Source organism: Salminus brasiliensis, chromosome 8, assembly GCF_030463535.1.
Source record: "Salminus brasiliensis chromosome 8, fSalBra1.hap2, whole genome shotgun sequence".
In the NCBI taxonomy this organism is placed as follows: Eukaryota; Metazoa; Chordata; class Actinopteri; order Characiformes; family Bryconidae; genus Salminus; species Salminus brasiliensis.
This window is the reverse complement of record NC_132885.1, coordinates 21,746,517-21,763,709: the sequence shown is the minus strand read 5'-3', so window position 1 is coordinate 21,763,709 and position 17,193 is coordinate 21,746,517. Positions and strand designations below refer to the sequence as shown.

Genomic DNA, 17,193 nt, shown 5'->3' with positions numbered 1-17,193 from the left:
AGCATTTGTCTAAAAATGACTGCTTATGTACGAATTTCAGCAGTAAATAAGAGATGGTGTTGTTGTTTTATAGGTACGGCTGGCAGCTGCCTACGGAAGTTCAGCCCCATGCCTTTCCTCTTCTGCAACATCAATAATGTGTGTAACTTTGCCTCTCGTAACGACTACTCCTATTGGCTCACCTCTCCTGAACCCATGCCTATGAGCATGGCCCCCATCACCGGCGATAGCATCAAACCATTCATCAGCAGGTCAGTAGGCTTCTGCGTCTGAATCTTCAGGTGCTGTACTGAATGTCTAGGTGTATTACAATATGTGGACTGGGCCAGAGGTCTATCCCAAGTCTGACACCACAGGTTTGAGCTAATCATGGACATCTAAAGACTAATGACATGACATGACATTTCAATTCTAGGGATAGAAACATATTTTTTCCTTTTTCTCTTAATTTGGTACCCACAATCAACCCACCCATCCGTAGCTCCCCCCAGCACTAGCAATGGTCCCGGGTATTGACTTAACATGTCTCCTCTAATACATGTGAAGCTAGCCCCCTTAGAATTGCCGCTGATGCAGCATCGCCAGGCAGCCACTATGTTCAGAGGAAAGCACCGGGTCCCCAGCTCCACTGCAGCAGCTAACAGACACCTGTGCCGGCCAACATCACTTAAGAGTGATGAGGGGAAAGAGCACCATCTACCCACCCAATGAGAGCACTATCAGTCTCTCGGACTGATGGCAAAGCATCATGGCTTGGTATTCAAACTCACAACCCCCGGGACATAGTGGCAGTGCATTAGACCGCCAAACCACTCGAAGACCCTCAAATATTTTGTGTTTTTGTATGTTGTATGCTGTGTTTACTATTTTCTCAATGTAGAAAAATGGGTAATTTAACAAAAGATGCCCAAACTATTAACACCCAGACTAGAACAGCTTGAATATTTTGATAGTTGATATATATTATATGATATATGATGTTTTTGTTTGTGTGTCTGTGTGTGTATGAATACTGTTATAGATGTGCAGTGTGTGAAGCTCCTGCCATGGTGATTGCTGTGCACAGTCAGACTATTGCTATCCCTCCCTGCCCTCATGGTTGGAACTCTCTCTGGATTGGCTATTCCTTTGTTATGGTGAGAGAAACTGGAAATGCAACATAAAATTATAGAGTCTACATTAGAACAGGCCATATTGAAACCCTGTCAAGCTCCGACTCGAGTCGTTTTTGGTCTTTCTCTCACTATCACTCTCTCTCTCTCTCTCTCTCTCTCTCTCTCTCTCTCTCTCTCTCTCTCTTTTACATGCTCTCAGCACACCAGTGCAGGTGCTGAGGGATCTGGTCAAGCTCTGGCCTCCCCTGGCTCCTGTCTGGAGGAGTTCCGCTCTGCTCCCTTCATTGAGTGTCACGGACGCGGCACCTGCAACTACTATGCCAACTCCTACAGCTTCTGGCTTGCCACCATTGAGGATGATGAGATGTTTAGGTACATATTCACACACTTATTTTCCACCTCTCAATGTTAACCACATATCTAGCAGAGCAGTCCTGGAATACCCCTGCCCTTCTGATAATGTACACAGCAGCTGAAAGATTCTAAGAACAATTGATCTTCTAAAAATAAAATAATTTTGTTCAATATTTTCTTACCTTACAAAACTTTTACACTTGTCTGATAGGGTAAGAGTTCATTTATCATTTTAATCAGTTTAAATCAGTTAAAATAGCTGATTTGCTAGAATTAAGATCATAAGAATAAAAGTGAGATTGCAATAGCAATTAGCAATTTCCCATGACAGAGATTATAGTAATTGTTCAGTTTTTGTAACTGATGCACCTTTAAATAGGTCAGATTTTTTAAAACTGTGTTATTTGTCAGGTTTGTAAAGTCTCTACTCCATTAAAGCTTTTTATATTGTCACTGTCATTCAAAAACTTCTTTACTTTTGATGTTTTTTCACTTTTTGACATAATTTGAGATCTGACAGTTGTTCTCTACATTGTATCAGAATTTTATGATGAACGGACCAATAGAAATGCTCCAAAATGAATCTGTTTAACATTGACTTCCATTGAAAGTTAAGAAGGTTTAAAAATTTTAAAACATTTAATAAGGTTTAAAAGTTTTTTACAGATACAAGATTATTGTGAGATAGTGGCAATTTCCCACAATTTGGCCTTTAACTGATGCAGCTGTATTTACACATCTTACTTCAGTGTATGCTTCTCACATGGCCTCCTATGTATCCTATGTTTAGCCATATGGATTCTAATGTGAGAGGTCATTTTAATGTCTGCAGTGCCTAGGCACACAATGTTGACAGACTGAAGTGTAGCATGCTTGCTGTCCATATACACTTTGCTCAGCGTAATCGCCTTGTTTTCCATTCCAGGAAACCAATTCCCACTACACTGAAGGCCGGCAATCTACGGACCCACATCAGCAGGTGCCAAGTGTGTATGAAGAGGACTTAGGCCAATCCCGCTCCTTCCTCAGCATCTGGTTTTCAGTGTTTCAGTTTTACAGAAGAAAAAAAACAGCATGGTGCTACTTCGGAGAGAGAAAGCAAGAGGAGATGGACTTGAAAAGTGTTCTGAAGAACGCTGATGGAACCACATAGACAGGTGTCAGCTTTCTCTGGTCCGCGCTGACAAGACCCCCACCCACCCACCCACCCACCTTTTGCTGGCGGCTCTGCTCCAAACAGAACACTACACTAACATCCTCACTATGTTTCTTTAGCAGATATCACCTGTTTACAATTGCACTGATTACATCTAATAGTGAACAGGCTGACATTTAGAAAAATAGAGAGTTTTGTGAATCAGGTGCTATTGAATACAACTACTCCTTCTGTTCTATTCCTCAATTCTTTGTGGGGTAGTTTTTGGTCCATCCCACTTAACAGCACCAACTGTAAGTACCCTGTTTATCTCTTTGATTTGTTCAGTTCCTCATTATCATTTACTAACTTCAGAGATTTGGGTTTTCCTGTCTGTTACTACACCGTAAGTTAAGTTCGTCAGCAGCCTCTTCATGTGGTCCAGCAGTCAGGGCGTAGTTTTGAGCTCTGTTGTAAATATAAAAAGTTTGTTTTTAGTAACTAACACCTCGTCGCCATAATCTCTTCAGGTAAATGCATTTTAATTGTCATACTGAGTAATTTATGGAAAATATGATTAAGATTGAGACTATAAAGTGACCAAGGATGCTTTCCACACAGCCGTTTTCACTGTTCTGTTGACCAAGTCATAATATAATCAACATAATTTGATTAAGGCACATAATGATGAATTCTGTTATTTACCACTATATGCTTTTGTAGGCCCGTATCTGTGTGCAGCTGTTATTGTTATTTTTAATTCTATGCTACACTTTTAAAAAAATCTAAGGTGCTCCAAAGGGTTCTTTGAGCAGTGCCATAGAAGAGCCAGGAAGAACCATGTTTGCAAATAAGATGTGTGAACCTTAACAACCTTCATTTAATGCAAAGGTTCTTTACCAATTTAAAGGTTCTTCACACTCATCCACACACATTTCTATTACAAACATGTTTCTTCTTCATGGAACAGAAAGGTGGTTTTCTATGGGACTGCTCAAAGAACCCTTTGGGAGACCTTTTATTTTTTAAAGCAGAGGGGAAGCAATCGGACAAAACCATGTTTACATCTACAAGCAGTTTTAATGTGTGGCGACTGTTCAGTGTTCAGCGTGCGTATGTGTATGTGTGTGTGGGTGTGTTGCAATTCAGTTTTGTCATAACACCCAATCTGAAGGGATGTCTATCAAGAATATCCTTCACCACGTATCAAACACACTCACCTGCACCACATAAAGAAACATAGGCACATCTGCACACCAGTGTATCTCACAGTGGTCACTCACATACATTCATTATCTGCATTATCACATACATTTGTAACCAAAGGGTCATGCCAAGGCCCGCTGCTCAAAGTCAACAATTTGAAGAGCCACACTAGTGATCCTATGTTTATTAACTGCTCAGCTAACTGATGGTTTACTATCAAGTGACAAATAAAAGTGCTAGGCTAGCACAGGCTTTACTAATCCTCACATCCGTTCCGACATCCCCTACCCAGGACGCTGTGCTGTCTTCGGTGTCTTTATAGTGCTGGTCTCTTTAGACTCCATGGTCTGTCTCAAGTTTCTTTCTCTGTCTTAAGTGCCTAATAATTCTACAATGCTAGACCAAAGAATATGCACATGTACACTTACCATTTTTTTTACACTGAATATACTTGACTTTCTAAGCGTTAACCTCTTCAGAATCCTCTTGTATATAAAGTCCAAGTAGTTTTTTCTCTCTGGCATTTATTCAGCTAAAACTACACCACTGTTTCAGCCAAAGCCAGATAGTTAGGTTTATTTATGTACTCAGAGAAGTGCCTTAAATAAATTTGGGGTTGTGAAAATCTCTCTAGAGGTCTCTCCATTCCAGAGCGCCCACTCACTTCTTAGTCCTGGTTCATCCCATGCCAGCTGATCGTACTCTTTCATGTAATGTCACTGACCTCACTTGGACGCCGTTGTAGCCCTTCCTAGCTGATGTTGTTGCCTTCCTTGTGAATGTCTGGATGCAGTATTAAAAGCACTTGCTCAGCATTGAGATTCCATGGAAGGATTTTCCCCCCCAGATTTCTTCACATTGTGCCCCCCCTCTGGATTGAAGTACAATACAATACAATACAATACAATAAAACTGTTTGTATAAGTGTGCTGTGTATTGTTTTCAGATGTTGGTGTTTCCTGTTGTGTTATTCTTTTTATAGCCAGTTCAGTTCACTGTCATCTTAGCATAAACAAACGTATATTATAACTATAAATATAAATAAGTATAGCATTAAAACAATATTTTTCCTAGGACTTGTCATCCTCCTATTGCTCCATTGTCATTATACCTACTGTACAGTATGATAAAATTCTTCTCCCTTCTCTTCGAACGGGATCAGAGTGCATGGTCAGCCATGCCACAGACAGTTCCCCAGAGCGGTGAGGGTTAATGGTCTGGCTCAAGGGAGCAACACTAGCAGCTAAGCAGATGTGGGTATTAAACCCACAACCATGTGATCAATTTCAAAAAGGATCAGAGTGCATGGTCAGCCATGCCAGACAGTTACCCGAAGAGGTGAAGGTTAATGGTCTGACACAAGGGAGCAACACTTGCAGCTAAGCAGATATAGGTATTAAACCCACAACCATGTGATCAATCATCCAGTGCACCAACCACTGTCCACCTGAGCTTGATGCTACTGTTGGCTCATGCAAATAGAAGGAGTTGTAATTGATTTCTCCACTTCCAGTGAAGAGAAATCTAGAGAATTGTGCACTTCCAAGTTTGTGGCAGCACTTTGTGGAACATTTTTTCTTGTTTCAGCATGACAAAGCAAGATCCAAAAAGAAGTGTTTTGCTGAGTTTGGTGTGAAAAAGCTTGACTAGCTTTTAAAAGCCCTGACCTTAACACCTTGGGATAAATTAGAATGCTCACTGTGCGGCAGGCTTTATCGCCAAACATCAGTGTCTGACCTCTGATTAATATTTCTGCAGCTTAATAGAAGAAACCCCCCTGCAGCCATGATCCCAAATTTACTGTAAAGCCGAAAATTCGTAAAGTTAATGTAGAAAAAGAAGGGGGATGAACTCCCCACTAAAGTTCATGCTTTTGCTGCCATGTAAATATTTTGTATCTACATTTTTGATGTTTTCCACTTTTTGACATAACTTAAGACTAGCAGTAATCCTCCCATCTATTCATCTAGCTTCTTATCCACTTCTTCCTAATCAGGAGGTGGTGGGTCCAGAGCCTAGCTGAAATCATTGGGTGAAAAGCTAGAATACCCTGTGGACTGGGCAGGGTCCATGGTTTGTAATGTGTCCGAATTTCATGATGAATGGATCTGTAGTAAAATAAGAGCTTTTTACTCTGATTTCCATTAAAAGATAAAATTTTTCTTCCTGTAAATTCCGTAGATGGAAAAAACACACAATGTTGGACAAGCTTTTTGCTTGACATGGATGACAAGAATGTTCAGGTGTCCATATATCTCTGGTCACGTATAATTAAATATATTCTCTTTCTTCACATCACAACAGCTTGTTAAAAAAATTGCTGTTTTTGCAGTTTCGTTATTATCTATGGACTGTACGGCAGGGTGGCCATAAGTCCTTTTTTTGGGATGTAAAAAAAATACGTCCGGCTGGCCAATATTGGTCTTTGTACCTGCATCTGCATCAGTCATTGGTCAAACTGCTTAAGTCCCGCCTTCTCGTCGCCACTATTGGTTACATTTATCTGCATCTACATCAGTCATCGATCAACCACAGCCTAAAATGCCTAAACGCGAATGTAAATAAACACAAATCAGTTTAACTTTACCTGATTTTTTATTGTTTAAGATAATTTAAAATGAAAGTAAACGTTAGCAAATTTGGCTATTATGGTGATTTATTATTTTTGGTAAATGAGTAAATGTTTATGTATTAACGTTAACGTTAATTTGGTGTAATTTTTAAAAGATATTGAACTCCCTCCCAGCCTCACATTCACACACTGCCATGGTCCTACAACGTAGACCTACTTAAAGCCCACAGCCACAAAATCCTAAGTGTCCTCTTTTTTGAAAATCCAAACCTGGTGTGTGTATGAGGAAATATTAACATGGCTTGAGGTTTTAGCAACGGATAAAACTCCAGACTGACTCAGCTGTCGTTGGTAAACAATGCTGTATCAATAAGTTACGGTTTAAAAGAAATACAACACGATGTTGGGTAAAGTAGTCCTCTTCCGTGTCTGCCTGTTGTACTTGCAGCCGTTAGCCTGAAGAGGGCACTGTACGCACACTTAACTACAGGTTAGCTCACAGCTCTGAACACCAGCACAGGCCCTGGAAGTGATGCGTATCATATTGCTGTGAGCTTAAAGGCAGCTACAAAAAGCAGAGATAAGGATCTGTATGTATGGCCCACCAACTACAGACGTTAACAGCTTTTTAAATGGAAGTAATTCATGCGGTAATGTAAGTGCTACCGCAGCCTTCCTCTTCCAGGGCTGTGTTGTGCACCTCTGAGGTCTGGCAGTGGGCGAGCTGCTGGAGGTTCGAGGCTGGATTGAATCAGTGTCGGGTAACCTTGCACTGCTAACACATGGCTCAGGGCAAGAGGGAAGAGCAGGTGTAAGGTGTGAAGTTGTATCTCTACAAAAGGATGACAGACATCAGTCTCATTGCTCAAAGGTGTTTTGTGAGAGGAGACTCACACTGCGTTCTCACACAGTGACCCTTCTTTGGTTGAGGAAGAACAGAGGGACAATGAGACCCTTAAATGTGATAAAACCTCACCCTTTTTCAGAAGACAGCAATATGTCGCTTCCCCTCTGCGAGTGTGCTGAGAAAGGGGTCGGGATACAATGATGGAGACGTGTGGTGTGTTTCCTACGAGAACATTAGATGTTGGTCTTATAGTTAAACTGGTCTTAATGCTGGAACACCACTATCACAAGACCCCAACAAGGAATTGCACCATATTTCTATGTGAATGGTTCGAAGCTCACGTACAGGAAGTTATTAACTTATTAGCTACCTGATGTCTGAGACGTTGCTTTGATTGGAAAAGGTACATGCAGGCTGTTGTTTGGGTAAATAAGTACTCTAAAAAAACTGCTGGCTGGTTTCAGAGGGTCTAGGCTGGCTTTTGATGGTCAAGGTGGTTGAAAAACTGGGCATCCAGGTGAAATCCAGCTTGTAAAGCTCACTGACCAGCCTAGCATATGTTTTCATTTTGAGGTTGATGGACTCGCTGGTTTATTCGCATGACCATCTTGACCCAGATTATCACCAGGCTGGTCATTGAATAGTTTGAAACGAACTAGGTTAGTCAGTTTTGTCAAGATGGTCATACTGGCTAAAATGGCCATATTTATGTAGAGATTGTGACCCCTGGTTCTTCTCACCACCACTGTAAAGAACTATTAGTTTTTGGGTTTCTTTACGGTGAACCAGTTAACATCACAGCACTCAGAAGTCACTTTTGAAGAATCGGCAGAAGTGATCTGACATATATTCATACGTGCACCCCCATATATAAAAAATCACTTAATCCCTGTTTGGTTTAGCATATCTTCTGGAGTTCCACAGGGTTCTATCTTGGGGCCTATGAAACTGTTGTTAATAATGAGAGTATTGTTCTTACAAGAGTGATGAAGTTTGGGCTTACATACAGGCTTCAATGGGTTCATGATGGTTTATGTTGAACATGGTACTTGTTACCTTTCATTGAACCCTTCATTGGCTTAGGGCATACACGTTATGCCGAGGTTCCCATTAACATCCCATTTACAAAAACACTTGTTCCCTAAGATACCAAAGATGGTTCTCCAATAGCATCTCTCCAAAGAACTTTGGCACTTTTTTTTAAGTGTATGGTGTATGTCACGCTTGTTTAGATGGTTATACAATGTGTTTGTGTGTTTTTCTCTCAGAGGTTGTGCATAAGAATTCAGATGTGTGTGTGCCTAAATGAATGTGCTTTGCGATTTCTGTGTCCATGTATTTTAGTGTGTGGGAGCACGGAGGCTCTTGGCCACACATACAGATCGATCGCACTGAAACAGAGATACCCCACGTCTTTGATCTCTCCATCTTTACTGGAAGCTCGTCCCTTGTTCCCTCCCTCTGTTTGCCAGAAGGGCAAACATAACCTTTCACCCGTTCAGGCACAGGATGCTGGGAAAATGGCATGTATGAATGAATGAACTTTGACTTAGTAACTTAAAAACTTAAAAACTGGAACGTCTGTGAGGGTCTTTTCTTTCTGTCTGTGGATGAACAGGCTCTGATTGCGTGAAAAAGCTATGAAGAAAAGGATAGTAGCTTAAAATATCTCATATTTAGGCATTAACACACACACAATACACACAGAACGTAACGAGGAAGATGAATTATCTGACGCAAACTCTGTCTAGACGCACTTGTGAAATGGTCACTAAAGGTTTCTATAGCTGCTTCTACCAGATGCACTGAGTCACACTAACACATAAATGAAGTGTTTTTCAGGAGGTCACGATATTAAAAGAGGTGAATTTTAAAGGTTACCCTCAGTCAGGAAGCCTTGCTTGCTATGTGCGCAATGGTACTTGTGGTGCTTTGTACATGTATATCTTCATCAGGGTATGTTTTTAAGTCGCTGTTGCTGGCAGGTTTAATGTGTCCTTGGACTTCCAGTTCTTTAAGCTAGAGTGTTTATGGGGTCAGTGGAGCAGCTGAGGCAGGTTGTGAAACCCCAGTGATCGGATGGAGACGCTCTTGACAGAAGGAGGCCTTCGGGGCTGGTGGCTGGAGATCTAGGTAAGGGGTCTCTGCTGTCATTTCTGGGAAAAAGTCAAGCACAAGTTTAGATGAGTGCACTTCACTTCACCTCACAGTGACCTCACAGTGTCTCAGCCAGACTTTCGGTTGTTCGAATGTTGGGAAATTCCACTCTAGATAACTGCAGCTTGCTGTTCTGCTGCTTAGATGAGGCAAAACAGTAAACTGCACAGTGGCATGGAGTATTATGGAGCTGACTTGAACCCAACAAGACAGTGATTTTCAAACAGTCCTCAGGGATAGAGCAAAAATGTGGACCATCTGGAGGTCCCCATGGAGCAGTTTAAGAGAACCGCTGCAATAAGAGATCTAAAAACTATCCTGACATGCACTAAAAGGATGTCAAAGAAAGGCAAACATCCTTCTTGTCAGCCAATCAGCTGAATGAGCATGGTCACATGAGTGAGGCATAGTAATATGGGTAAACAGTTGGGAGTGCATGGTCCAAGGTCACCCTGGGAAACGCCTCCATGGCATCTACTGCTATAATTGTCTAAAGCCTATATACTTTGCTGTTGGTTTGTTTGGTGATTACATAAGTGGGCTGGTGTCTCCATGTCGTAAGCAATTGTGTCTTCTCCCTGCTGAATGCTCGATAATTCCACACTTTATAATTACATCTGGAATTCCTGGACCTTGCTTGGGTTATACTTAACTAGGGACTGTTTTTTTTTTGCTTCTCCCCAAAGTTAACTTTAAGACCCACTGAATAATCTACCTTCAGGCTTTGTTGCTGTGTATTGAACTGTGTGTTATTATGCTATGATTATAACACTCCCCATGACTCTCTTGTGCTGGCACATGCCTTCTAGAAATGAGAACTTGCTCCCAGGTGGGTCCTGCTTATTCTCACAACCGTTATAAAGCATTTGAAGTGCTCATCTGAGATTAAAAGTATTATAACAGTGGCCTCGCCACCCCTCCCTCCCCTCTCTCCCTCCCTGCAAGCCTTGTTACTCCTTGTGTACTGCTCCACTCATCATTTGCCAAAAGTACACTGCGGACAGGTCTCAGCACAACAGCTTGTTTTTCCTTCGCCTCCTCTCTTTTGTTTCTCTCAGTTTATTCAGGCTTTGTTTCCTCCCGGTGTCAGGCGGTGGGTGAACAAAAGGCTGATTCTGGTGCCCGGTTCTCAGGCAGGCAGAGTGCTGAGCAACCAGAGAGACGGCTTTGGCTTTGCTTTGTGCCAAGGCATGCCAGGCTACTGCCAGCTAGCCCAGCACCCATCACCTGGCTTCACCTGGGACTGAATTTCACCTGGTAATGCCTAAACACACAGTGTGCTGGAAAAAAGGCTCCCTAGCAACTTCCACCTCAAGGCACCTGTCTATTCTTTTCTGTCTGTCGCACATGTTTGGTTACCACAGACAACAGTTTCCCTGTACTTAGAAAAGAAAACCTAACCCATTAGCCATGTTTCTATCCAAAGGATACTTTACAACATTTTTCCGATGTGGGCTATTGATTCCTTAGCAGAGAGTTTGCTGTTCACCAGAAATGTTGTGAAACCCATCATTGGGAATGTTATGTTTACAGATTTGGAAATAATATTTTTGTGCTTTTATGCCTAAATTTAGTCTCATATCAGATTTCTTTCGGTCTTGCAGCAAACACAGAGGCATAGAGGTGTCCCAAACTAAAATAGCACAAAGAAGTGCACCATTGTTAAATGTATGTTAAATAAGTGTCAAATTATTTGGTGTGGCGCAAGGCTGTAGTCACATAATGAATAAATAAATAAATAAATGCCACTCACTAGCTTTGTGAAATAGTAAGATCCTTGAGTCGTCTGTTGTTGATGGGGCACTTACTATTGTATCACAATACCACCATCCCAGCACTTCACAACAAGTCTTAGTAGCTAGCTAACGCCTATGACTTGTATGAAAAGGTAATGTTAATATCAACACAGTATTTTGCACTCTGTTATTGTGGAAATGCAACATAATTAACTGTAAAAAGTGTCAGCAAACAAAACAAACATTTATGGTGAAAGCCTGATTTGTGAGTGCTAAAGGAATCAACCACCACTACTAATGTTAGCTATCATAGCTAAGTTACCTGAAATGTTAATTAGCCACACATCCACACATATGATTGTGGTTATGGTTGAACCTTATTAACCATTTAAAATAATAATAATAATAATAATAATAATAATAAAACATACTCCACAAGCTATTGAATCCCATCCCACCCAGTGGAGTTGGTCCCCCCCAGTGTTCAGTCATGGCTACGGCTTTGGTTTGGTGTACAGGAGACAAACACAACCAGTACAGTTAGGAGGTGGAACTGAGAACTGAGTGTTTTTTAAAGGTATTCTGACACTGTACAGCTCTTACAGTGAGAGAGACGTCCATAAAAAAGGTTGCAGCTGCTCCAAATGGAAAGTTCTCAAGCAGCTCAGAGAGACATAATCTTTCACCTAACAGCTCAGATCAAAAGAAAATAAACTAGGATGAACAGAATGTCCTGATGAGTTGTTTATGGAGACGTCACGGAAGCCTACGGCCCAGAATTTACGGCATGCATGAAATTGGAGATAGAAACAACTTATGCAACGTTGGGGTTTTTATTTATTTATTTAGCCGAGAAATTGCGTCAATACATCAATGGGACATAGTTGCTGACTGAAACATCTGTAATGTATCTGTAAGAATGGAGAGAGCTTGCCTTTTCAGTGCATGGCTCCAAACTTTTGAATGTTTTGTAAAAAGTCTACAAAAACCAAATATGTACAGTTGTAATTGTAAGTACAGTGATATTACAGTAAATTAATAGTGTTTCTAGCTCTACTGCAATCTATAATGCAGATAAAGTTGCTGTCTGTGCAGGAAACTAGATATGTTACATTGACTGTTATGAATTGGATTGTGATGATCTTCTCTTGATAGACATATCACCTAGCCACTTTACCATGAGTTCCCCTCATTCCCCCCAGCACTAAAACGTATCTAGGTCACGTATTATTGAGGTAGGCATTTAGATAAGCCTGTCTTGGTTAGCTGACCCTGCTTGTAAACCAAGTTTTCTCATTCACTTTAAGTTCTGTTAGAATAATTTGTACACAATTTCTCCACTACAGACCCTGCCTCTACACAAACCTGTAAAACATATTTTGTCTAAAGTGAAATGCTAGCTAGCATAATTTGGCATTGTCAGTAGCAGTCATGCTCTGACTGCTTACAATGAGCTGCATGATTCCCAAATAGCCCTTTAACATACAGAGACTGGTGGAAATTAGAAGTAGAGAAACAGAATTAATGGAATAATTCCTTATCTGGGCTGTAAGTGTTTATTTCCTCAGTAAAACACTGATATTACAATAAATACAAACAAAATGAATACAAAAGTGGTAATTTTGCATCAATCACTGTGTTCGTTAAAGCATTTCCAAAGCTCATGGGAGTCTTGTATTATTCATAGTTATATTTCCATAGTCGACACCTGGTTAAGTAAATCAGTGCTTAATGATGTTACATCAGGTGAGCTGGTGATGAAATTGAACAAATCCACACTGTGCTGGCTGGAGGCGTTCAGGAGAAATCTAGAGCCAAGCTCTGTTTTTCGGTTCTAGTGTAAATAGATGTTTCTACAAGCCAACACACTCTTACTGCTGAGATAAAAGGCTTTAAATAATGTTCTTAGGTCTAACTTTTGCACACTACTGTAAATGTCCATATTACTGTGAACTCACTGGGGAATAGCACTGAGTGTAATCCCAGCTTTTTAATATTTCTGTAATTTAAGCAAAGGATAGAATTCTGCTTTTCCTCTGGGAGAGGCCACTCACTTCTAAGCGCTCTCACTCGTGCTCACTGGACACAGGTCATCCCTCACTGACTGATGTGTCCCAGTGTGACCCTCTGACCATGTGAACCACAGCATGTGCCAGCTACTATTACAGCATGCCAAATCAGAGCTTGTGACTAGTGCCAGACTGTGTGTGTGTGTGTTTCTCTCACAGGGAGAAATCCTCTGGGACACTGACATTGCACTGCACATGTAACCGTCAAGGTTATTGTCTCTTAACTCTCTGTTGCCTCTGTTTATGGCAGAGGTCTTCTGTGTCTACAGTGTGGAGTAGCTCAGTAGACTGTGTAAAAGGCTGGTCCGCACCTGCTGTTTCAACATGAGCACTGCTCACACTGACCTGCTGGTGACTGTACAGACAATGTGTGAAGTGTGGAATAACTAAACAGCTTTCATTGCTGGAATATTCATAAGCCTCATCACACTGTGCACACCAACTTGTGATGGGCTGCTACAGTAGAATCAAACAACTGCAGCATTTTTTACAAAATATCCATGAATTAAATTAACCTGACATTTGCTGGCAACTTTTACCTCTACCCAAAATTCAGTCAATCAACCAAGGCATGTTTGGTGTCTGTGGTTTTGCACTGTTGGTGTAAGACTCATGTAGCTAACATAGCTGTACTATAGCTTATCACCAGCATTTCAAGTTGGGTTAACTACTTGCCAATATCATCACAAATTCATGAAACTGATTCTTCTTTTATGGTGGGCTTGTGAACATTTTAATGAACCCTGCTCTGATAACTTCTTACATTAAAGCTGCATAGCATCGCATTATGCTATGCTATTTAATTATGCTAATTACAAAACATTATTCCCAAGTATTACTGGATAGTCTTGCTGTCCAATTGGCACAGCACAGTTAACCAGTTGAAGAGATGGCAAAGCCAGTCGACAAGGGTAAGCGTTTAGTCTAATTGGGTGAGGTTCCCTGTATGCAAATTCCTCGTACCGTACGTCCAGTATTGAACACTATTTTCATCCTGGGGCACCTTTAAATGTAAATGCAAAATGCAACCTTCGATTGGGCACTGCATTGGAAGGACCCAACAAAACAGAACAGCCTTCAGTTATATACTAGCTAAAAATGCAGCCATCTTCAACTGCATCCTAGGCTTTGAGTCATCTTGATTACTGTATTAAAAATAGTTTGTGTTTTGAGTGGTCCAGTGGAATAAGGCGCTATCACTATGACCAGAGAATCGCTTGTTCAAGAGAGCACAATTGGCCTTGCTCTCTCCAGGGTGGGTAGATAGCACTTACTCCCCACATCACTCCAGTGCAATGCTGGCTGGCACTGGCATCTGCGGGCTGATGCATAAAAGCCGGGTATGCCGTGCTTTCCCCCAGGCGTGTTGGTTGCCCAATGACGTTGCATCAACAGCAGGTTGAAAAAAGAACTGCCGGGGAATATGTATGGGTTTGAAAATGAAAATACCATTGCATAGTTTGACATTTTCAACCCACTGCAGCCAATCAGGAATGTTATGAAACATGATATTATGCTAAGCAGTAAAGTCTGTCCTTTTTTTAGCCCCCTTTCCATCCCTCACGTTTCTTTTGTTTGACTGCTTATAAATTTGTGAGTTTAAACTGGGTCTTTCGTGCACAACGTAATGGTACTTTATGATAATATCAATGATTGGTAGTGAAGTGTTTGCTTCATCATTGTAATTTGCTATACAGCAGGGGACGGTGAAAAGTAACATTGCGTTATTAAGGTTTTTAAAATATATGTACGCTAATAATTTATATTGACATTGTTTATATGTAGTGTTAGAGATTGTGTATTTCAGGGAATTGCAATCTGCAATATGAATGAAAATATATTTATTTGCTTACATGATGACAGCAAAACTGATCTTATGACTACATACAATTGACTTGTGTACTTGAGTCATTCACTTGGTTTTGGAATGACCCTGTAGGTAAAATTGTACAGATGGGCTTGTAGAGATTGTAGAGCTTTTTACAGTTTTCCGACTCTATGTATTAGAGTCATCAAATTGATCAAAAGGCTGTAACTTGTCGCAGAGAATGCTTTGCCAACACAAACCTAGGTGGATTTTGTTTTTCTGCAAGTTTTCAAGACATTCAAAATGATTTCTTCTTCTTACTACAGGCGATAAACCTACTACGAAGTAGGCGTAAGTTTTAAGTCATAACTCAAACATAAGAGAAAATTAACGCTTCAACTAGACTACAACCAGACTTACGCATTGCTCAAAGGCAAATATACATTTGCGATGTAACACACTATTTTGCCACGTCAGTACTGAGGCTTATATTTCAGAACTAAGAAAGTTGCACAACACAGTAGAGCTAGTGTATTTTTGTAATTATAGTGCAGCAGGGGCTCGGCTAAATGAGGCAAGGTAGATTTAGTAGCAGAAGTCTGTTGGTAGTAGCGTCTCTGTCTACTGTCCATTGTGCCATTGAGCAATGCATTTAATAGCAAAAATGCCTCACTGGCAGCCTTATCAGGCATGTAGTCCTAGTCACAGAGGACCAACTGCTTTGTGGCCTTTGTACAGAGGAATAACAAACGAAGCATTTCATTTAGCAGAATACACTGCTGATGTTCAGGACAGGGAGCTGATTAATGACGGTACATAAAGAAAAGGACTCCTAAGTGTTCTTTGTCAGTGGTGCATATCGTATTACGTATGTAGCGTTTGTGGTGCCAGGCTGTGTGGAGGCATTTGGGCATAGTGTGCTGCAAGTGTGCTGTTCCAGCACTGGAAGATGGCCCCTGAGGCTATTGGAACACTGTGACTGTGCCAAAGCCCTGCCTTTCTGCCAAGTAACACTGCTACTGGCAATATCCAGAGATCCAAGCACTGCACATACTCTCACACACTCACAAACACACATAAACACACACACGTTCACATTCACATGGACCCCACTTGCTGCTGCTCTACCACAACTCAGCACTTCTCCTGGAAAAAGTGCTCTGTGCTGCCAGAAGACAGACAGTATTCCATTGTTAAGTTAGAAAGTTGCTGCCGTGTCGGATCCAAACACGGGGAAATGTCACTACTCTGCTGAGGCTTGAAACCGAACTGCTGGCAAGTTTGAACATTAGAACTGTACACCCCTGACGGAAAACACACTGCTTAGTTCAATAGGCATCTCTGTGAGGGCCTTAGCCAGCTTGAAGACTGCCCTCTATGCTAATGGATGCCAATTATCCTGGCTGTCAAGTCAAGTAAATAGGCTTGTTGAAGTTGCACTCTGTTCTGTGCAGCCTGCTGAAACCCTGTTTGTTGTGTATACAGAGGCCTTCGCTTCTGTAGCAACAACAAAATTTGTCAAATAGGCACTGTTGAATCCACACCTCAAATTCTGTTTGGATTTGAGAATAGTCAGCCATCAAAATGCTGTACCCTAGTGTCTGTTTATATTTGTGGTGCTCTCCATTGTGGCCTAAAAAGTGAAAGGGAATGTAAAATTCCAGTATAAATAAGATGTAAATGAAGTAATCTAGAGTGGTTTGATGCTAAATGGGGCATTGCAGAGAAACCTACTTGTTTCGGCGATGGGAACCAGGAGTCCAAGTGTCAAAACAACCCATGAACTACTTCCTTTGGAGACCTTTTTTTTCCTAACAATGCCTGAAAGGTCCTTTACGCCTTGTGGGCTTGATCCTTGCTCAGGTCACTGCCTGTAAGGAGTTTAGTGTGTTCTCCTCAGGTTTTCATGGGTTTCTTCCAGGAGCTCCAGGAATACATAGTGGGGTGATAGATCATGCAAAATTGCCCCTAGGTGTGAAAGAACAGGTGTGCGGTGCCTTCGGTGGACCACAGAGTATTCCTGCCTTATGCTCAGTGATTTCGGGGTAGGATCTGGACCCACTGTGACCCTGACCAGACAAAACAGAGTGATGGATAGACGGGTGCTTTGGGCCAAAACCATCTTAAAACAAAGTTCCAGGCATTGACTCTCATTCCTATAACAACTGCATGTAATAGCTTTGGGACGCCTTCAC

The 17,193-nt window shown here is 41.3% G+C and overlaps 1 protein-coding gene across 1 annotated transcript in view; it reads left to right on the top strand.

Moving 5' to 3' along the window:
* The window catches only part of col4a1 (collagen, type IV, alpha 1), a 51,701-nt gene extending 46,957 nt beyond the window's left edge, over positions 1-4,744 (top strand). The window contains exons 49-52 of the mRNA XM_072686105.1: positions 74-251; positions 1,022-1,136; positions 1,315-1,487; positions 2,395-4,744. Of these exons, the coding sequence (XP_072542206.1) occupies positions 74-251; positions 1,022-1,136; positions 1,315-1,487; positions 2,395-2,476 (548 nt within the window). The 3' untranslated portion in view covers positions 2,477-4,744. The remainder of the gene's footprint in view (positions 1-73; positions 252-1,021; positions 1,137-1,314; positions 1,488-2,394) is intronic.
* The last annotated feature ends 12,449 nt before the right edge of the window (positions 4,745-17,193 follow it).